At 36.5% G+C, this 23,592-nt stretch overlaps 1 protein-coding gene across 5 annotated transcripts in view; it reads right to left on the minus strand.

The window, feature by feature from the left end:
• MLLT10 (MLLT10 histone lysine methyltransferase DOT1L cofactor) overlaps window positions 1–23,592 on the minus strand; it is a 129,400-nt gene that overhangs the window by 42,576 nt on the left and 63,232 nt on the right. For all 5 annotated transcript variants that reach the window (XM_086742179.1, XM_086742178.1, XM_086742177.1 and 2 more), the window contains 2 exons: window positions 20,914–21,169; window positions 18,557–19,123 (listed from right to left, as the gene is read on the minus strand). In XM_086742179.1, coding sequence (XP_086598305.1) covers window positions 18,557–19,123; window positions 20,914–21,169 — 823 coding nt within the window. The remainder of the gene's footprint in view (window positions 1–18,556; window positions 19,124–20,913; window positions 21,170–23,592) is intronic.

Consider the following 23,592-nt stretch of genomic DNA (forward strand, 5'->3'; position numbering starts at 1 on the left):
ACAAATTAGCATAAGACGGAACAAGCAAAAACAGGGACCTGAAAACAGAAACAAGAGTAAGAAATAAAATAGACAAAAGACAGAATGAGTGAGATCAGAAGTAGCCACAGAAAGGCTACAACCAACCATTAAAATTTACAGCCAGCTCTAACATAGAATTATAACATTCAGGTCGCCACTCCCCATTAGTACATTTAAAGTATGCACTAAAATCATCAACAGATATGTATGTCTGTACCCCCTCCTTCTGCTTTCCAGTGGTAGGCCCATAAAAATGATGCAGAAGAGATGAGACTTCAAGGTCAAGCCAAAAAAGTTTGACTGTAAGGTCCAGAGTAAGACTGAGAAGGACAAAGCTATCACACAGCAAACAGCAGTGAAAACTTTACCCCTCTCAACTGTAATTTTTCAGGTTTTTTTAAACAACTTTTAAAACGCATGAAAAATATAAGAAGTTGACCATAAAACTGAGAAACAGAGCCCCAAGCACTAAGCCTCTTACTGGCAAAACTGCAGTGTCCCGCTTCTGCCTTGAAGTGTCTTAACCACTTTCTATTAAGACAGGTGTCTTTACAGAAAGATACAGCCCTGAATGACTCCGTTTCTAGTTCTCTTTTTAAGTGACCCTTTCAAACGTGTTCTAGTCTTTAGCTATCATCTTTCCTCCTTTACACTTTGTCAGCACCAAAATCAACTGACAGGCTTCGACCATCACAATTATGCTAGCATAACTATCAAATGAACCTCCCTGCTCCAAACTTGCATTTGTCTCCACTCAAATCAAAACTCTCAGTTTTTTCATTTCGGTACTTGCTGATGTGCAGAACTCGGAGCAATGAAAAAACAAGCTCCCAATACACTGTCTCCATCAAAACTCTTACAGACAATTACTCTTTCAGTCCTCAACATCATCAGACTCATAATCTGAATATGCTGTTGGAGCAAACTCTCTTCCTATATTTAAATATTTATCTCATTCAAATACTTTATTTTCAGCCTACAGACAATGGCAAGATCTTTCCTTGCTGTTCATATTACCAAAATAGCTACCTGCTCACATTGATCTTACCTATAAATACGCTTCTGACAAAACAAGAGCATGCAAAAAAAAGCCTCTGCAAGATGGCGGGGGGGGGGGGGGGGGGGGGGAAGTAACCAACTAAAATCTTGCTTAGAGAAAAATGAGAAGGTAGATAAAACACATACACACCTTCCCCTCACAGATTAGATGATAAATCTTGTCCAAACACTGTTCTAAAACAAACATGTACGTAACATCACGCTGTCCCATATTATCATGTCATACAAAGCATTACTATTGCTTGACAAGAAAGAATATAACAGTAAGTAACCACTTTCCTCTATGCCCTTCCAACTTCTATGCTGGAGTCAGGAAGACACAATCAATTCAAAAAAAGAAGTGCAATGTGGAAAGGAGTCATCACAAATGGCGTTCCATCAATTTCTATTCTGCACTCTGTTGTGAACCTATATCTCTTCAACATTAAACAGCAAAAAGGCTCTGCTTATAAAACAGCAGAAACTCACCAAGTCCAAATTCAGCACACTTTGTCAGATACCCTTCAGATGTTTTAATTTTGTTCAGAAAAATGGTGAGCTTGCTCTCCTTCATCTCAAAGCTGGTTCAGAGCACTGTATACCTGGGAGAGTGAGAGGGAAACCCTATATCAAAAGGAAAAAAAGCTAAACCTATTTTACTAAAGCAAAGTAAATCTAGAGAAATTTCAATATTTCTCACTACATGTAGACTATTACATATAAATTTCATGTAATTTTAAAATTATTATTATTATTAAGAGACCCACCACTACAGACATCTGCCTAACAGATGTAATTCGTGCCTCCAACAGTGTGAAAAGCAAAGTCCTATAAAACCTTAATGATTGCTAACTTGAAATGCAAAGAACTTCACCATGCAAAGTTTAAACATTTACATTATTTTGCATATGCTGAACTCCAAGTCAGTAACATTGGCAACGTATACAGCACTGCTTTTCCAACATAAACGTACAGCAATAAGAAAATCACTATTTGGCTGATGCCAATGGATTAAAAAATTCCAATTTTATTAACAGACTGCCTGACACCAATTAAATATAACATTGAGAAATAAACTTGATCATCTTCAAAACTAGCCTCATGAGAAGGTTTTAACTGTAAACATTCCCTCCTAAATCTTTCAGTAACTTGTGAATATAGCTATAATTGTTTCCTACAAATGAACAAAACCCTTGAAAAAGTAAACCACGTTCTACCTTAATAAGATATATTTCATTTCCACCGGCTATGAGTGAATACAGAACTAGGGGTACAAAGCCAATACGGAATACTAAAGGGAAACGGCAATTAGATACATTAAAGATTCGATATTGCTCCCTCTGAAATTGATAGTAGTGTTATCAGTGACACAAATGGGTAGCATTGGGCTGTCAGAACAAAGAATGGACAAAACAAAGCTACCTTCACACGGATTACTTGCAGTAATTTAAGTAGTCAGGAAGGCAAGTGGGAGAATGCCTGAGGTAGACACCACTATAACACACCTATGAATGGAGTACAGAAGAAGAACCAGAAATACTATTCACAAAATTAAAGAAAAGAATCTCAGAACTAGAATAAAACTGTTATCATTTTACTGTGCACATACAAAAAGATCATAAAAAGACAACTGAGGAACTATTGACCTATCAGGCTCCTGCAGACAATCTACAAAGTTTTCACTCAAGTACTGAACAATTGACTCACTGCAGACCTGTATTTCACCCAATCCGTAGAATATGCAGACCTTCAATCAGGCTTTTCCACAAAAGGCTATCCTTTGTGATAAATGAACCTCTGAAAAAGATTGTAATATAACTTACCATTATGTATGGTATTCATCAACCTTGAGAAAGCTTTTGAGTCAGGAGAAAAAGGGCTTCATGTTAAGATCGTGTTTAACAGACGCACAAAAGAATATATGTATAGACAGGAATTTCAGTGAACGATAATATACCTGAATACATCTTTCTTGTATTAGAGCTCTGATCATTTACAGTAGCTCAAATTGTAAAATGGATTTCTTTCTATCTATTACAATTTTTAACTTATATTTCTTATGTCAGTATTTGTTAGCTTTTAAATGTTGAGTATAAGAACATTCCAGTACATGTCAAATAGCTGCATTCTCAAACTACTATTACAAATAAAAAGTCAAATACTTTCCAGCAGCAGCAGCCTCCCCAACAAAAGATTGATTTTAATTTCATTGTCTGCAACAAATTTAGAAACTTAAACTGAAGCTGCCTTGCTAATTCTAATCACGAGGCATCTTTTTTTCCTTCACTGATAAATTGAGACAAGCTCAAGCAATCAAAAAGTTTAACGGAAAACAGTTGGGTCTCCTGGACTTTAGGGAGCTCAGTTGAAGAAGAACTCAAATGCATAGAGAGAAAGAATGTCCCACTAGTGGCACAACAAAGCAGATGCTCACATGAACTTCCTTTTCATCAAGGGTTGGGGTTTTTAGAGAATATTGATCTCTGACAGTGAAGTGCCAGAGCACACTCACATCCTCTGCTGGGTAGCTAGAAGTCCCTGTACCTCAGCCTCCACAGCAACACAACACTTTTATGCCCAGTTGCTGAGCCATGGCAGTCATGCAGATGGCCCCATTCTTCCACTTATGCCACCAATTCATTCATACTTATGATAATGACCTCATGACTACAAAATTATTTTCATTTCAATTTACTAGTTCACTCTCATACTACCAATGAACAAAGCCCTCATCTTACATGTCTGCTTTGACAATATGATCTCTGTCACACTTCCACGGGTGAATTTTCTACTTGCATCAGCCTCTGAGGTCTGACTGTAGTAACTCTTCATGTTCCAACAGGGTTACTGTCTTTTATGCTTTATTTTTCTTTTCTTTATTCTCCCCACAACTGGCAGCTACTAAAGACTGCTGTCATAAGCCAGTTTTTAACTGCCAGGATCTTCTGAACATCAGGATTAAAAAAAAAAAATTAATTAACAACAAAGACAATTGAAACTTTTGTATGGATACTAGAATATTACAAAACTAATTTAGAAGTCATTAAAAAATAAGTCCTTGCCTTTTACCTACTGTCTAAACTTGAATAATTAGTCAAAGTTACTTCCAGGGAAAAAACTTCTAAAAATTAGAATATTTTAATTAAAACATTACAGACCAAGTATGTAATGTGAAAAAAATCCCAAATACTAATGCTTTTTAAATTTTGTGGTAGAGGAAAAAAAAAACACAATACACAACATTTTGTATAATTATTGACAAAAGTGGATTGATCTGATAAAAAAGAAACTCATCCTTTTAATTAACCTTCTCGACAGTTTTCAGAGAACTAATAACAATGTCCAAAAATACACTTATAATCAAAATTATTACTTTACAAGCAAAAACCACCCCACTAAAACGCACAGAGCGAATATGGCTGGGATCACACACATTATACTACTGGGACAGATTCTGCCTCAGGTGCAGAGGACAAAACGCAACTGCTGTCTGCCACTCTTGAGAGCAGAATCATTTCACCCACACCTATTCTCCACAGCATTTATTTGATTGTGTCAGTTCACTCCAGTTACGCTCAACTTTTGGGCACAAGAAATAGCAGCCATTTTTATCTGCCACTGCTTTTGATATTAAGGAAAGCCCTTTTCAAATTTAAGAACCGTTGGGTAGGTTTTTTGAGGGGCTTGGGGTGGGGGTGGTTTTGTTTTTCTGAAGTAAGCTCAGCCCTACATAGCCTGAAGCAACATCTTTTGCTTTTGTTTCTTTAAAATTGTACCACACAGGAGCTACCATTAACCCACACCGTCACATGCATTATCTTCCCAAGCATCACTCAGCTTTCAGAAACTTTTAATGCAGAATACACTGGATATTTCCCTGTGAAAACTTTTTACTGTAAGATACACACTTCACAGACAAATGAGGAAGAGAGGCAGTTAAAGAGCTGACAAAACAACTCAGTCAGCAACATGGGGGTAAAACAAGTAGTTGCCTGCAATTCAAAACCATCCCTAAAAACAAAGCGAGAGGAACGAATTGCAGTAGTACCTCTTTCACCTGCAGCTACTAAATTTGGGGGGGGGGGGGGGGGGGAAGTCTTTTTAATATTCGCAGTATACACATGCCTTAAGAGAAAAGTGCCAATTTCAGGACACATAAATTATACTTGAATAGCCTGCTACTGTGCTTATCAGCATGAACTTTTCACAATAAGCATGTGCTACAATGGAATAAATACGTGAGAAACGGATTCGCACCTTTCTTTCTTACTTTGAAAGTCAATTTTTTTTTTTGCAATCCTTAAGATTTCCAATAGGAAGTAGAAAGACTTGTCATGTGATGATCAAAAAAGACAGTACAGTATTACAAATTATCAGAAGGGAACAGACAACAAAACAAAAAGTGTAATTATGCCACTTTAAAAAGTCATGTTGCACCTATATTTCAAATACTACCTGCACTTATTGAAAAAGGATATAGTAACACTAAGAGAGATCTGGAAAGGTAAGAAGGATATAGTATGAATGACAAAAAGGTATTAAAATATCTAGGTCTAAAAAAGATAGAGTGAAATGACAGAAATTTCTCAATTATGAATACTGTAAAGATGCTGAGTATTTTTAATGACTATTCACTGGTTTTAGAGGAGTGTCAAAATACGATCAGCAACAGCTGCAAACAAACTACATCCTTTTACAATGCATAAAGATATGAAACTCAGTTCTCATGGTTCAGATGTTAACAGCACAAATGGTTTCAAAAATTATTAGACAAATTCATGGAAGAGATTGATTCACGGAAGAGATCAATAGCTATAGATATCCAACCTTGAGATGAGATGCAAGGAATCCTAGTAAGAAAACGTCCTGTTTAACCTATTTCTTTTGAAACAAACTGTTCTAACACAGACTTAACCAGTTACATGATGAAGGGTCAACAGTAGATCAGCCTTCCTTGTGACTGATGTACCTTATTCTAGACTCCTCCCAAGCCTCAACTCAGAACAGAAGGAAAACTGTTCCACTACCACTATTCCCTTCCACACCCCATAAATTAGTAGGAGACAGATGAAAAAAGGTGTTTTATTCTGGAAGGAAAAAAAGAGCTACTGTCTGGGTTCCTCGTACGACTGCCTTGACTGGCAGCTACCTCTTTCCTGACTTTCCCCGCACTGAAGTACCCTTCCAGCCACCTAGTTTGCTCCTGCAATGTACAGCCAAGCTATTGAACTCCCAACATGCTACAGTGTCAAGAAAGGTTAGGGATGGTGCATGGCAATCATACATGTAAAAAAACCTATATACTGTAATAGCAGGAGTACACACTGTTTTCCTTTATTTTCCATCTCTGCTGCCTTATGCACTTTCAGTCTCGGCTGAATCCTTCCTTTCTTCATCTAATTCTTACTGTAGCTGCTATTGCTTCCTTTAAAACATTACAATTATTCTTCCTTAAAATCAATGCTACTCAGGAAGACTTTGTTATTTCCAGCTCATTCATCTCAATTATCTTCAAAATACCCCAGAACTGACTGTGTATTAATACCAACATCTGAGTTGCAATCCTTTTACTGTTCATTACTTGTTTTTAAGGGAATTCGTTATGCATACAAAAACCGAAGTTAAATTCTAAGCTTACCACTACTCCCACAGCAGAAAAAAGGCCTAGTGACTTTGGTCCCTGAAAAGGATGTCATGTGCTGTAACCAACCACTAAATCCTTCAGATTAAGAATTAGTTCAAAAACCAACCAAAAAAAGCAACAAACCTGCATTTGAGATTCTTACGTGAAAGCTAACCATATTAATGGCTTATTAATTGCTTTTTCATTTGGCTGGGAGGATGGGGGAATGTGGTCTTTTTTGGGTGTTTTTTTGTTTGTTTGTTTGTTTTTCTAATCTACTTGGAACCTCTAATCAATCTTATCAGGAAATTCTTCTCGTAAATGTTCAAAACAAATGATGGTAAATAGATATAAAACCAAGTCAAGTACTCAGGATTACTTATGCACAAGCCAGACATGTTCATACTCTTCAGCTCTGTTTACAGCTTCCACAACTCAGGTTTCTAGAGCTATACTGGTCCAAAGCCATCACAAAAAGCCTTAAGAAGAGGTATTTTGCTAGGCATTTTGACAGCACACTTTGTGTATACAGATACCTGTATATTTAACTCCTACAACACTTTTCCAATTACCCCTAATACTCCTGAAAGAAAGGTTTATTTGAGTAATCTGGAAACACAGGGTTGGCTTATCTGTGCCAACTGACTGCATTTTATTTATGCTGGGGAGGTCTATTTAAAATAAGCCCACATCCAGGTGGATGAACACAAAGATCTTGCAGGTTTTAAGCAACTACTACAGGTAACCTTTCTAAAATATCAGGAACTGCCACACCGTGAAAAGGCACTGGGATATATTGTCATTTAGTGTAGCTAAGATGCATTTTACATCTAGACAGACACTGGATTCCACAGTTCCCCTTTTTTAAAGTGTTCTTAAGCACAAAAGCTACGTAAATTTTTGGTTCTATCTGTAAAGCTGTCCCAACTGGTTCTTGCCATTTTAACTAGAGCTAGACATTTGGAATGTCATTAGCCACAGTGTATGAAGCTACCTGGGGACCACCTGACTTCAAATATTTCACTATAGAGAAAGAATTGCTGTGGAACACGTGCCCCAGTGTGGTACCACGCGACACATGCAGTACCACACCCCAGCACAGGCTATCAAGAACTTCAGAAAGCTACTGCTCTTAGTTTTATCACCTCCATGCAACCTGTTTAAGAAAGTAAAATAAATTAAGTAGGAAGGAAGCACAGGGAAATTGAGAGTTGATAATCAGACACGCGTTCTGATTATATTTTTTTAAAAAGAGCACAGTGTACAGACAGTATAGTTCCTATACATCAACACAGGAATCTGTCCACTATAAGTCTTAATGGATTTGCCCCCAAACAATATCTTTCAGTTAAAAGCTCAATTATTTCAAGGTAACTAGTCTTCCTTATACCACTACATTATGTTAGTATTTGTATTTACATATTTTGTTTTATTTTTAAAAATTTACAGGGGAATCTCAGTAATAACTATGATAATCAACTACAGCTCTAGACATCAGAGCCTCTTCTTATATAGAGGTTAGTCACCCTGATCATAATCCTGAAACAACTTTCAGTCAGTTGAACTTCTGATACAGCAGCTCTTCACATTAAATAAATGGAAAATTTAAATGCAAAGTACATTTCGTTCTGATTTAAGAAACCTGACTGTAGTGCTATCACCTCTGATTGAGAACAACAACAAAAAATTTTACCATATGAATTGGACAGTCTTCAGAGGGACAAAAATGCTGCAAACACTATCAACACATACACATCACATTTTTCAGCTACATTTGATTTCTGAGAGCATGTAAGATATGAAAAGCACAATTTTTAAGGATGGGTAAAAAGCCCTACTGTTCCTTTTATAGTCAAGCCGCCTCTTTGCCACCCCCACCCCCCCCCCCCCGCCCCCGACACACTTTTTTATGTTCTCATGTCACCTTTAAGAGACTTTATGGAGTTAAAAGACTGATTGCTATCTCACGTTTGACTTACAGGGAATGCTGTACTCTAGTAAATTGACTCCAGATGCTGAAAAATGTTCACACTCAAAAAGATGTATATTTTAATTTAAACATCTATATATACAAAATGGTATCAAATGAAGGGGTTTTTTAAGTCTAATTTTTAAAGGAGATCCTGGGAACAGTTGCAAGTAAGCAAACATCACCTCTATCTCACTTCAGTTTCCATGCAGCAGAATTTCATTTAAGCAATATTTCCTTAATCTTCAGAAAAGGGATACATCTCTAAAGCAAACAGCAAGTTCTGCAACAAAAACATCTGGTAGGACAGAAATCTTAATTGCTTCAGAGTGTCTCCTCATTCCCCTGCTCTGTCTATTTTAAATTCTAACTCTTAGTTTTATAAAAGGAGCTAAAGAACTAACATAATCCAAGCCTAAACATGTACGTTTCAGTACATTTGTCTGTTTTTTAAAAAAAATAATAATAATAATTTTTATATATATATAAAAATAATAACGATAATGCCACATACTTTTACTCCACGTATTTGCAAAGACAATCAACTCCTGGAAACTCCAGAGACTCCTGTTCCTGCCCAGAGCAGGGGGGTTGGAACTACATGATCTTTAAAGGTCCCTTCCAAATCAAACCATTCTATGATATGATATGATTCTATGATATGAAGAGCAGGCATTCAATTTGTTCACTATGCAGGAAACAACAATAGCAAAGTTGTCAGCTAAATCTCATCCATACAGTGTAGTTTACCCAGATTACCCAGGCCTAAATTAAGTGATTTTTAATTAGAAATTCAAACCTGTCACCAATTACATATAAAATACTTTGTAAGCTTACAGGTCAAATACAATCTAACAACAAACATTTTACAAAAAGCTCAAACAAGATTTATAGCTAAATCTGAAAAGCATAAGTACAGCAACTTAAATAGCCTTTAAGCCCCTCCAGTCCATTTTCTTCTCTGTCAATATAGATACAAAAAAAAAAGTCAATGTATTCATACAGATATTATGTTTCAAAAAGATCGTATTTAGATGTTAATTCTGCAAATAATACTATATAGGCAAAAATCAAGACTTACAGAATTTATGTTATTCATTATTAGACTAATATTTGGGTAGAAGATTTGCAAAGCTTGAGTAAAAACAAAATTTCAAACCGTTTATAAATAATCACATCTTTTTGTTCAGTTGTTTAAAATTATTACATCTTTCTCCTGAAATGAGTAACTACCAAAATCTTCTCCACTTTTTTTTTAAATGAAAGACCTAAAAGGGAATTAAAAAAAAAAAATACACATTCCTTTTCCTGTATTAATTTGTTTTTTGATTTGTTGGGCTTTTTTAAGAATCTGAAATGTATTAAATTCATAACTTAAAAATACTATTTGGTGTTGACGCTCAGAGCATAATAAATAAATAATGAAATATTCTGAAATGTAACTAGAAACTAACATCCAGAGTCACACCGTGATTTGAGAATCCAGTTTCGAGTATGTAATCTTCAAAGTTTCCATTTTAACCTGACAGACATTTACATTCTCATACAACAATTAATTAGTCAGGTAAAAATCTCATTTCTGCATCTGCCACGATGTTCTCTGACATTAGCAGGCCTAAGCAGCTTGACATGCAAGCTAAACTTACTTTACCTTCCCTGGAACATTTTTCACTTCAGAAAGCCCTCACATCTGTTTTCACTTAAAAAACAAACAAACAAACAAAAAATAAAACAAAAAAAAAACCCTACAATTTCATTTTGGTTTGGTTTAAATCAAGTTTTGTTTCAAAGCAATGCTCCAAGAGTTTCCAGTCTTGTGACATTCACAGGGGAGCTGCTTTGTATGTAACACACGAACCACTGCTTCCATGGAAAGTCAGGCAGCCTGGAGACTTCAGAGGCTGAACATTTCTTGTTTTCAGCAGCCCATTTAATTAAGTACTATAGGTCTGTATTTTCCTGTCAACTTTTTTTTATTTTGAAAAGAAAATAAGGTGATTACCAGTGTGCAGTATGCAATTACCAATGAAAAAATCTTGACCAGGAATATTGGTTCTTCCTGTGTAACAACTATGATCATGCTTGTAATCATTTCTTGTAAACGAAAATATTCTCACATTAAAGATATTGCAGTCTATCAAAGAACTTAAGATTCTCTGAAAGAGATATTTTTTAAATCTTGATCATTGTATGCCTCCTCTCAAATTTCCTATATTCATATTTTAGGAAGAAATTAATATCAGAAGTAAATGTAGTACTCTGCTACCTGCACTATCTACAGAGTAATTTCAAGTGATATAACTTACCTATCTCCTCTTGAAATTAGTATCACAGGGATGACAACAGCCTTTTTTTCCTAAAGTATCTCAACATGAGATAATGTTCAGTTCTCCATCATTATTCAGAAGTTTTTCATAATTTTTTTCAAAACACATCTGTTACAAAGTTCATTGTTCAGTATTTTTTGTACAAAACTTCTTAATCAATTAATTATTATTCATTACATCTGATTACATTTCTTAGAACTTACATTTTTAGAAGTCCCCATGAACCCTCACAGCAAGCAGAAAAGACTTAATTTCTTCTTGATCTTTGATAAAAGCACAAAATATAACATGTTGGGAACTAATTTCCGCAGACCCCACACTGTCTGACAATTCTCTACTAACTACTGTATTTTGAAATGCATTATTGGCCCAGTTGCAGTTTATTTCATATGCCAAACTGATGCACCATGCCAATTTTTCTTTTAGAAGTCAAAGGGATAATACAGCACAGAATCAGGTTCATAGATAAAAACCAAACAAGAATCTCTGCTAGCACGTGACTTGATTCTTAGCTCTAGAACTTCTCACACCTGCAAATCCACTATGCTCACCTAAACTGTATCTTCTAGAAGACATATTACCTCTATATTTTCAGAACTATTACTGAGAATTTTTCAAATATTGCCTTCTCTCACTTGATTGTGTTATATAAGGATCATTATTGTATCAGTTTTCAGTTCCTCTAGGATATCCATAGACAGATAAACTCTCTCCTTAGCTTTTCTACAACATGCTTTTTCCAGTCCTTGAATCCTTCTCATGGCTCTTCTCTTCTTTACACACAGCAAGTACCAGAACCAGACACAGTATTTGAAGACCAGATGCACTCTGCTGAACACAGAGCTACCCTTCTCATTAGTTCGCTCTTTATGCATGCAAACCTTTTTAAACACAACTCAGCACAGAAAGCTCAGACATAATTGATTATTCACCTTTATCCTTTTTCTTTTCAGCCCTTCCTTCCCCAGAAGTACACATCCATCTTTCTTAGACATAATCTTTTACTTTAGCTCCACCAACACAACTCTTCATTTGTATTGCTTACCAAGAGATACATTTCATACCCTGTCCTCATACCCAGATTTTTTCCAAAATTGCAGAATTTTCCAATAAATAGCATAAGGTTGATAACTGATGCACAGGAAAATAATATAACCCCAGAGTAAACACTTTAATTTAATAATTCTCTGATCAAAATTAAATTCAGACTTATCCATTAACTACTTTTAATGAAAAGGTCTGTTGATTTCCTATCATCACGTCTTTATTTAAACTGTCACGCTGTACCAGTTGAAATGCAGGCATCTACTACGTCACTGCTTTTATTTAAAAATATTTTTTAAAAAAGCCCAGTAAGTTATTTTTAATAACTCACAAGAACTATAATTAATCATCACTTCTTTAAATCTCCTCACATCTTTCTTTCTTGTATCAGACACATCCTAACTACTTAACATTAACTATCCGCCAGTCTCCTGCAACTTCACAATTTTGAAGACTTGCTGAAATTTAACACCGACAGACTAAAAATACGAAAATATGAGGTTCTCATCATCAGGAAATGCCAATTTATTACTTCTGCCTGTAGGTGCTGATAACACCTGGTTTAGTTAACAACATTGATAGAAAGATCCATTTCATTAGAATTTGCATAAGCTTCACCTCATGTGACTGCTTCCCAATTACTTGATTAATGTCTCCATGTTTTCTACACCAATAATCATCAATTTTAAGATTTTAATCTCATATCAAACCAACACCATTCCTGTTGAGCCCCAAATATGAATAATGACATCCTCTGCACAAGAACTTTGCCTTGTGTGTTTTCCACACTGTTTGCGTAGTTCTTTGTAACACAGCAAGGCTTATTTTTTCTGCTTCAGCTTCTGGGGCATTTAGCAGAAAAATGTAATAGCACAAACTTCTTCAGAGTAATTTTGGCTAAACTCTTTCTCCCAATAGATTTAGCTAGTAAATCATAGGCTACAGAGGAGTTTAAACATAACATGATAAAGACTTAACATAAGCTCTGAGAGACTCAGTATCTCGATGAGAATGACTTCAAGCTACTCATCTACTTTGAAGCGCAGAGTTCTCTTACATCATCAGTATGACAGTGAGCTTAACAGTAAGACCATCTCCTGGCATAGGAGCATAACACTTGGCAGAGGCTTCATCACTGCTTGACCAGATGAGAAAGGAGAATAAAATACATGGACTAAGCTGAAGCATTTAGTAAACTCCTATAGAAAGCTGAAATTTGACTGCACAAGACATAAGATCAACACAGAGGGGCCTGCGCTAAAAAAAAAACAACTGTTTCTAAATCAGAGTTTGAAATATTGCTATATTGAAGTACAACACTGGTTTTAGATACGTCCTTTATTCCAAAAACTGCCTAGTGTTACCAACCAGAGCATACCGAAGACTGGACAAGGGTAGAATACATATGACAGAGAGATAAAAATGTAGGAATACAAATTATAAGGTTGCCTCAATTGTGACAAAGGAATTCCAGAAGACAGGCACAGCCCGTGCTGAAAGAACAGCCTAACCATTTTGGAATTTAACTTCCTCTAGTCTTTTTATGGGGAAAAAAAAAAAAAAAAACAACCACGCTTCATAAACTCTCATAGGGTTTACAATACTCATAATGGCATAAAATCAATTATGCAAAAATTAAAATATTGAAACGAACAATCCCCTGAAGTCCTTAGCAATTGAGGTTGATACTATACAATCTGTTGCACACTTGAAACCAAGAATGGAACTGGGAAAGACAGAGAAGCATTCCTGTATGCTTGAAGCACTGATATCCTTCCAGCAGGAAGTATCCATGTAGGACCTGAAGATAAGTGGGCAAGAACTTTATCTACCATAAAACAAAAATTTCAGTTTACTTCTGACACTTGATTGCTTTTCATTTTACCTTGTGGCATTATTCCACAAAAGTCAGAAGGTACTACATATCACATGAAATGTTTTTTTCCTATTTCTGTGGGACACAAGTTCTAAGAAAGTTCTGCACACACTGTAGTGCACTCCAAAGAAAGAGAGGTCAGAGCCTGCACAAACCATCTGACAGAAAAACACAGCATGTATGAAAGTTATTTATCTTAACTGTATTTTATTTTCTTCCCATCACCTCATTAGCTTCTGTATTACTGTTGAAATAAAGTGCAAGTATGGTAAAAGAAACATTTGATCTTGGAATCTACTACTAGCAGAGACAAGATGTTACTCATCTCTTCCAATTCCTAGATGAAGGTTTTCTGCTCTTTAATCACCACTGTCATTGCAAAAAGAAGAAAAAAAAAAAAAAAGTTCAGCAGAAGGGATCACTGCTTTACAATACTTCGGACTAGAAATCTTTAAGTATTATTCCCTAGAAGGATGCTGAGCATGAACTTAATCCTGACAATACAACTAGTATGATTTAAAAAGTTAAACAGCTGTAGTAAATTGTAGAGTTCAGATGAAACTCTCCCCCATTACAAAAATGTGGAATCACTCCAAAGACCAGCCCCATTTTGGGGGAACCAGTATCAGCTTTATAAAACTCCCACTGACAACTGACTTATATCTTCTTAGACAACAAACTTACAGTGCTTGTGAATTTCCAGCAGAAAGACTAGTATGGTTTGTAAATAAGCTGTTCCTGGCTGAACAAGCTGCTTTTTTTTTTTCTTTTTAAGACAGGGACAGATGCAGTAGAAAAAATGTTAATTTAATATAAAAATTCCTTATCGCTCTACCAACTACATTTTATTTCATTTTTTAAATTACTTTCCATTCCTTTGAGTATGCTGTTAATGTATACAGTGTTTCCTATCAGATTATTAATACATTTCAGAAAAAAAATATAAAGAGCATTAACACTGAACATTCAAGCGCTCAAAATTTTGGAAGTGTCAGATTAGTTACACGGCAACTGTAATATAACCTAAGTGTATGTATTGTAACAGCTTTTAATTACATGGTATTGTACTATTCATGGTACATCTCTGTTCTTACCAAGCAGGAAAACAGAAGTTCTGTGGACTGGAAAAAAGTCTGGAGAGGACAAATATTTTCACAAAATGAGCTCAATGTACCTACTCCAAATAAAAGTTTTAAGAAGGACATTTAACTATGTATAAATAGTACCTGATGAATCTGCATTACCTTTTAAAATAAGCTTTGCTTCCCATTTCATCTAATTTGAACATAAACTGTGAACAGGATTATCATCCGTCTGTGAAATAACGATTTTCGTTATTTTTATGGATCTCAATAAGTACTCTTAAGAAAACAGAAAAAGGATGGTACCTTAAGACAGCTTGCAGTTAAGAAGGTTATTTTAAAAAAAAAAAAAAAAAAAAAAAGGAGGAGGAGATTCTTGAAAAAGCTTTGTTTAGTACGGTATAACTCACTCCTGATTCTGCTTCTTTGAAGTAATAAGGCAATTCCAAGTAAGAGTCAATTAAAATGTTTTGGCGTGACTTCCCCTGTGTTTTCTCTCACTACATTTACATGCACAAGATCTTACTTGGGGTTTGGCATCAAACCATTTAGATTCACTTGTCAGATTTTGTTACTGGACAATATAGAGACATTTCAAAGAGAAGCATCAGCATATAATACCTGAGAAAATGTATGTTTCTGACAATACTCATATGCCCTTCCTCGTTGTAACAAAGTTGTAAATGGACTGCTAAACCCAGAAAATGTTTATGATGAAGTGAGGAAAGCAGCACTACAACCACAACAAAGAGGGGAAATCAGGGAGAAGAGCACATTAAAACAATATGCTCAGAGTCAAGCAGAAGCTTGTGGATGAATTTAGAGCTCATGCTCAAAGGTGAAGACATTCCAACTGTTTTTGTTTCTTTGGGGTTTCTGCTTTTCGTTGGGGTGATTGCTTTTATTTGTTTGTTTTTCATTCATATTCTTTGGCACCTTGCACTGGTTTAGAGGGCAACTCTAATGCTGGTTAGCAAGAATCTATGTATGCTTACAAGAGGTTAAATTACAGGTTGAATATCACAACAAAGGTAATAAAACCTACTCAGTATTTCCATCCATGTACTTCAAAGCTTTCTACAAAAGGAGTGTTCTGGTTTTGTTAGTGGGGGCCTAAGGTGGTAGCTTCTGTAGGAAACTGCTAGAAGTCGCTCCCCTTGGTTCAGTGGACTCGGCCGGGCCTAGGGCGGACCCGCTGCTGGCCAAGGCCAAGCCAATTGGTAGCAGAATGTCCCATGATAACGCCTCTGCGATAACGTATTTAAGTAGGGGAAAACAGGAAAAAAAGGAGGAGAAGATGTGAAGCAGCTGAGCAGGGGGCAGAGAGGGGGAGGCGCGAGCCTCATGGGCCTTGCAGGCCTCACCCTCTGGCCTCCCACCGGGCAGCCGACTGGGCCCGACTCGGCCCGGCCTGGCTGCAAGAAGCGGAGAGGAGATGAGAAGTGAACAAGATGTAAAAAGGATCCTGAGAGGCGTCTGCCAGCCTGTTGTGAGGAACGGCTGCAGACGCCAAGGTCAGTGAAGAAGGAGGGGGAGGAGTAATACGGCTTCTGGCCAAGATTCCTCTGCAACTCATGGTGAAGACCATGGTGGAGCAGGTTGTCCCCCTGCAGCCCATGGAGGTCCACGGAGGGGCAGAGATCCACCTGCAGCCCGTGGAGGACCCCACGCCAGAGCAGGTGGAGGCCTGAAGGAGGCTGTGGCCCGTGGAGGGGCCCGCTGGGACAGCTGTTCTAGAGGGACTGCACCCCGTGGAAGAGATGACCCATGCCGGAGCAGTTTCACGAAGGACTGTGGCCCGTGGGAGGGACCCCACGCTGGAGCAGAGGAGGAATGCGAGGAGTTCTTCCCCCGACGATGATACAGCGGTGTAAAACAACGCGTGATGAACTGACCGCGACCCCCATTCCCTTTCCCCGCCCCCCCCGTGCCGCTCGGGAGGGGAAGGTAGTAGAGATAATGTTAAGCCCGGGAAGAGGGAGGGGTGGGGGGAGGTTATCTTGTTTCCCTGTCTCATTCTCCTGCTAATTTTAGAAATAAATGAATAGTTTTCCCCAAGTCGAGTCTGTTTTGCCCGTGACGGTAACTTTAAGGATTTCTCCCCGTCCTTATCTCAAACCTTGAGCCGTTTTTCTTATATCATCTCCCCCTATTCTCTCGGAGGGTGGGAGGAGCGAGAGAGAGACTGCGTAGTCTGGTCCTGATCAGGGCTGAACTACGACAGGAGTTTTAACATTATCACTGGCATTTTATAGATGGAAGAGTGAGATTTAATAAAGAGGACAAATGAAGCAAGGATGGACCTGGTCAGGGAAAGGCCTGTTCCAGCAGCTGACAAGACCAGAATTTTCTAAGTCGAATGCAACGTGGGAAACATGGGTCATTCACTTCAAACCAAAATCTTGTACTTCCATCTGATACCCCAACTACAACAATACAAAATCCACCTCAGAGGGATTATAAAGGAATAAGAAAGTTCATACTAAAATAATCAGAACACTGATCTAAATTTGTCGGGTGATCTCTGTCGATAGCAGATATGACGTTAACATGTTTTTTTAAACTGCATTCTAATAAAAAAGATGGACAGTGAACTAGGAAGTTTTGTCACATACCATTTCTTCCTATGGATTTCAATGCAGGAAAAGTAATTTTTTTAAATGTAGTTGCTACTGCTGTTGTCATTATTACCCATAATAAAGATCATCATCTGCCTATATCTAACAAAGACTTAAAACAATGCAAATTTGAGACCAAGATTTTATCCAGTAGAACAACAAAAAGGACAAAATTTCAAAGTTACAAAAATGAGGTATCAAATAGTTTACTATTTTTTTCCTCCAAACACAAAGGCCTCACAAGAAACTTCACAGCAAAGACTGTAGTAAATACAGTATTCTGCAAGGTCATTCCACACACAGGTTCGCTGGAAACAGAAAGCCTCTCACAGCCCCAGATGCACATAACATTTAGAACAGAGGAAGAACAAACCAGCCAATTTCAATTGCTAAAAAGCACGCAAGAATATGAAAATGTCATCTGACTGCACAGGGGTCCAGATTCAGAATATCCCTTTACGTGTTTAAACTGATAATTCTCCATATAGACATTTTGATTTTTAATTAAGCTAAATTAGGAAAAATAACTGAGGTACATACTCAGCACAGCTGACATGCTTGAGTACCAATTTTGTTTTCTCTGTTTAACAGAACATACAGACAATATAGTCTGTATATAAACTATTACTTATTTTAGCTAAATCTGTCATATGTAATTTCCAAATAACTTCTTTTCTTGCAACTTATTTTTCACTCTACAGCCTCAAAACCTGCATTTATGTAGCATATAGGTCAATACACAGGTCAATCTACTACAGCCACCTACTGCACAGTGGCACCTATACATGGAACAAAACTTACTCTTCCAACAGTCATAATCTAACTTTTACTTTTCTTCCCAATGCAACTTTCAAGGCACTTTAAGTGATACTCTGTTCTTGACAAGCATACTCAGAATTATCTCTACAATAATATAGACATATTTTGAAGTAAGAAAACAAATCCAATAAATGCCTACCTGAACCCACTGGAGATGAGCCAACACTAAGACTTTGTAAACTTCCATTCCTGAGCAAAGTTGGAGATTTTTGAAGACCAGAGCTTGTCACGCTTCCTGCGGCAGATGCCACAGATGAAGTTGGGGAAGCAGAAGAAACTGAAAGATGGGAAATACTTTCTTGACTTTTATTTCCTTTGGGTCTACCAGGCCCATGTTTACTTTGCTTATTTCCTTTCCGTTTCTTCTCTGTTACAGTTTCTTCCTCTATTCCAGAAGTTTGAGCTCGTTTGTATGCTGCAGAAGTAAGGCTTGAACTACCTATGTCTCCAGGTGAGCTGTCAAAGTTTTTAGATTGGGAAACAGCTGATGATGAAGGGAGACCAATTAAGGATGTGAAACAAGTGACACTCGTCTCTTGACTCCCAGTCTCTCCTTTATGTACATCTTTGGTTGATGAAGCCTGTTGAGAATGCGTGAAACTGTCACTTCGCAGATCTGTGTCTGTAAAACTCAAAAAATCCTGGGGAGACTGAACTGAACTTCCAGAAGATGACTTTATGCTCCCAGGAGTGCCCAAAAAGCTTCCTAAAAAAGAAAGTAAAGAAAAAATACACTTTTTTTTTTCTGTAGTTCATTAAAATTACTGGGAAAGATTAATATCTTAGAATACAAAACTTGAAAGTGCAAGGACTTTATGAGAAGTGTTACCAAGAGCTAAAGAGTGTATTTTTAAGAGAACTCATTGCTTCTCCTGCTGATCTTCACCCTGCAGGATATGATTCTCAGATTCCTATCTGAAATTCAGACTTGAATTTGGGTCACAAACAAGGTAAAAATGAATAAAAGGAGAATAACAATTTCACTGCTTCACCAACTTTGACGTCCCTCATGTTTTGAAGCCACAACAAACACTTAGTCCAAGTTAGAGCAGTTTTTTTTTAAACATACACATACATAAAAAGAAGGTGGCTGACAGAAACGTATTATGATCACATCTACACTATGCCTGCAATCCTCCTTACCATTCTACCTAAATCAAGGGTCTAACAGAGGTCAAGGGAAAAGCAATTGCACTTAATTTACCCTGGCTGACGTGGTGTTCCACAGAAGAGGTATTTTTCAAAAGGACAGGAGAGGAAGTGGAGAAAAGTGTATAAAATTGGCATTTTAAGTTTTCTTCAGCACTGTCAGAGAACCATAAATACCTTTTGTGTAAAAGAATTACATTGCTCGTGTAATATTTGGAAGGCAGTCATTTCATCACTGTGTTAGCGCATGTAAGGCAGAAAATGGAGCACTTAGGAAATACAAACATCTACTTTCACTCTTTCACTGAAGCTCAGTAATTTTATATGGGTGCGTGCATGTGGCTACCATTCTGTGGAACTCAAGACTGATGACAACCATCCCATCAAGAAAATACTCCTAAATACGACATTAGGTATTTTGAAAAGTCCTTTAAAAACCACTGTTTTATCATTAGTATACCATTAAACATTATTAAGAATTCCACTTAGAATACAATTTACGTTAATATAGCAATTTAAAAATAATTAAAATGTTTTGTATTTTACATAAGTTACATCAATTTCACTTAATGCAGCTTTAAAGAAAATACATGCACATAGTAAAGATCTATTTTGCCATATGCAGTGAATAAGACTTCTCTTTAAATTCCAGATGCATAATAAAAAATAGACTTAATTTTTTTTTTTTAATATTTCTTCAACTCTGGAGAAGATGCTATAATAAAATTTGCTCGGCAGAAGTGTCAATAGTGCATTTAGTGGGTTTTGGCATGTTCAAAACATCAAGCTTTTTGTATTACATATGGTAAATAAACTGAATATACTTGTCATATAATCATCTTCTGCTTATGTACTTCAATTAAAAAAAAAAAAGGTCTTTGAAGAAAATGGTACATTTTAAATGTCTGCATCTTGAAAAATTATTTAGGGCCCATCGTATCCTATGTATCAGGCAGTCCAGTTTTGTTCTAATACTCACTAACTAAAAAACATTGTTGTGCTAAGAAAGTGCTAAGAAAGATCCCTAGACTCAAATTCATAGGTTAAATTACCCTAGACTAACTTTTCAGCATATAAAGAAACCTCTAGTTTCAGCCATTAAAGAGAATACCTTAACAGTCTAAACAAAAGCACCAGTTTTGCCCTTTAAAGATTTACAACCTTCTTTTTCATGTTATGACAATGAACATTTTTCCCTGAAAAAAAATCGTGGGTTTTTTTTTCCCCAAAGTGAAGCAATATTCTCAATATTGAGCATAAACGATTAACTACTTTTCAAGTTTTAAATATGGAAGATTTCTAATTCATGTCAAAGTAGAAATCGTGTTACAGCGTAACAATTAATACCTTGCTGAAAAGGGCTAGCTGCAGTCACAGTTGTTCCTGGATTTCTTCCAGCACCAGGCTTTCTTCCCCTCTGACCTGAGCTGTGACCTGCAGATTTCTTCCCTTTGCTCTCTGACCCTCTAGCCTCTGAAGAATCTTTTCCACTTGAAATGTGTGTAGAAACTTCCTGGAAATTTGCATTTGTAAATCGAGCTGTGGTATCTTCCAACCGCTTCAAGGAGCCTGACATGGAGTTGTTGCTAGTGCTTGTATATGTCTAGCATTTTGATAAGAGAAAAGAAACAATTAGGTCACAAAAAAAACTGTTAACAAAAGAAATGTTTAGAAGAATCCATTCTTTCAAATAAACTTAGAAGTGTTCAAATACTAAGGTAACTGGCAATAGCAGGAGTTACATAAATGGAATTGTTAAGATTTTCAGCAAATAGTTGAAGTGCATAAAACTTCATTTTATGGAACTTCAAATTTTTGTTTCACTGAGGTTAATGGATTAATCTCAAATCTCTGGTTACAGAGTCTTTATACTCTATTTAAATAGGATACTGTTATTTTACTGCTTAAAATTAAACATTTTTTTAAAAGATACTTTAAATACTTTTTATGAAAACACAATTTTTATGCAGTTTGTTTTGTCAAACTGGAAACACTTCATCAGCAGTGAAACTGATGAAGGCTTGGGAACCTAAGAACTTGCATTTTTAAGACATTATAGTCTCAACACCAAACCAAAATCAACTCCAATAAGCCCAGCTGCCCCTTATGTCTTCACTTCCCACCATCACACTGGGATTCCCGAGCATCTGAGCCATCCTATTCAGCCAGTTCCTTAAGTAAAATCAAGTAAAGAAGCAGCGCGAGATCTAGTTGGCCAAGACGTGCAGGAATGACTTGCCTACTACAAACCTCCTGCCTGACAGGAAGGAAAAAACGTACCATGCTCTTGAGCTCCCACTGCAGATTTCTTTCTCAACCTCCACCCATTCCCAAGAATGTTAGTCCCTCTCCTACATCCAAAAATTCTTCACAGGACTTTGAAAAAAAAAAATATCTTTAGGTCCGTTATTCTTCCATTAAATAATTGATATTGGTGAATAGTCAAAACAGGTTCACAGAAAGTAACTAGGTGGGCAGGAAAACTGCATGCACAGCATTAGGAAACCACATAAAAGAATAAAATTGGTGTTATATTTTTTTTTTAAATAGAGTTGTTTTATATTAAAGAAAATAAACACAAAATCAGGAAAAAAGGAAATATTATTATGCTGTTATTTATAATCAAACCAGCTAGTAAAATAGCCTTTTAACTGTATATAAAGCTTCTTCAATAAAAAAATAATTGATCAAACCCAGAAGCTACTCATCTGTCCAAAACAAGTTTATTTTGTGTTTCAATTCTTTACAGAATAGAGTTTAAAACAGCATCTAAATTCACCTCCATTAAAGACCACACAACTCTTAAAATCAGGCATATACATGTTTTCTCTTCCCTGATTGGGATGTTTGCTGAATTTCAGCCTACAGCAAAATTTCTTCATCTTTACATACAGCTTTGGATAGTTTGTATAAAAAATTTTCCATGTTTTTTTTTGAAAACAACTAAGACATTTACATAGAACTTACTTTTCAGTTGCAAATGCCAGAAGACAACTAAATATGCAAGCTTTGAGGAAGATGAAAATTTCAACCTATTTGTGTACTGCCCTGTACAAATTATGAACTGCAATAAAAATATATTACGGATTTTCTGAATAACAGTGAAGAAAAATTAGTTTAAGTCTGTTAAAGTACAATCTTAAAAATAATTTACTTCAAATTTATATTACTACACTGGTGTTTCTAACGAAGATGGAGCCAATTCTAAGGTAAGTTTAGTAGTTAATTTTTTGAACTATTACAAAGTCCACAGGTATGCTCAGTTTTCCTGATGTGTCACTTGACCTGAGTTAATCATAGAATCACAGAATGGTTAGAGTTGGAAGGGACCTTCAAAGGTCATCTAGTCCGACCCCCCTGCAAGGAGCAGGGACATCCCCTACCAGATCAGGTTGCTCAGAGCCTTAAGAAGCAGTGCTTCAAATTTAGGTCATTTGAACAAAGGGTTTCCAGGCATGCAATAACCTAAACCAAAAGTCGGGCTTTTTCTAGGATCCAGGATTTCTCCTCTTATCCAGTTCCTTCCTTTCCCAATTCTTACCTCCTATCCACTCAGTTGAACATTAATCACAAGAAAAATTCCCTACAGGTATCAACAGTCATAGTTTGATGTTATCTAGTACCTCTTCTCCATTACTGCAGGAATTTTATTTATTTATTTTAAAGGGAAATAAAGAGTTTAATGTAGCTCTGCAGACTGGCCAGAGCTTGGCAATGACAAGTAGGCATTAATTTGCATATACTGTGCAGAGATTTGTTTTGACTGCAAGCCTGAATCTTGCTCTTAGCAGATTTTGGAGAACATGCATGCACATTGCAGTTCTGCTTTTAAAAATCTTGCTCCAACAGGTACTTGTGTTTTAGAAGGTGCTGTACAGTGTACTGAAATCCACATGCTTACTCAAAATATCTTGAGCATTAATATGATGCAGTATACCCTAAGCAAAGTAAAATCAGTAGCACTTGGTTGGTATTTTTTTCATAGATTATATTCCTTACTTCGAGGAGTTAACCACAACAAAGTGC

The sequence above is a fragment of the Chlamydotis macqueenii genome, chromosome 2 (assembly GCF_036417535.1).
Source record: "Chlamydotis macqueenii isolate bChlMac1 chromosome 2, bChlMac1.mat, whole genome shotgun sequence".
Taxonomy (NCBI): domain Eukaryota; kingdom Metazoa; phylum Chordata; class Aves; order Otidiformes; family Otididae; genus Chlamydotis; species Chlamydotis macqueenii.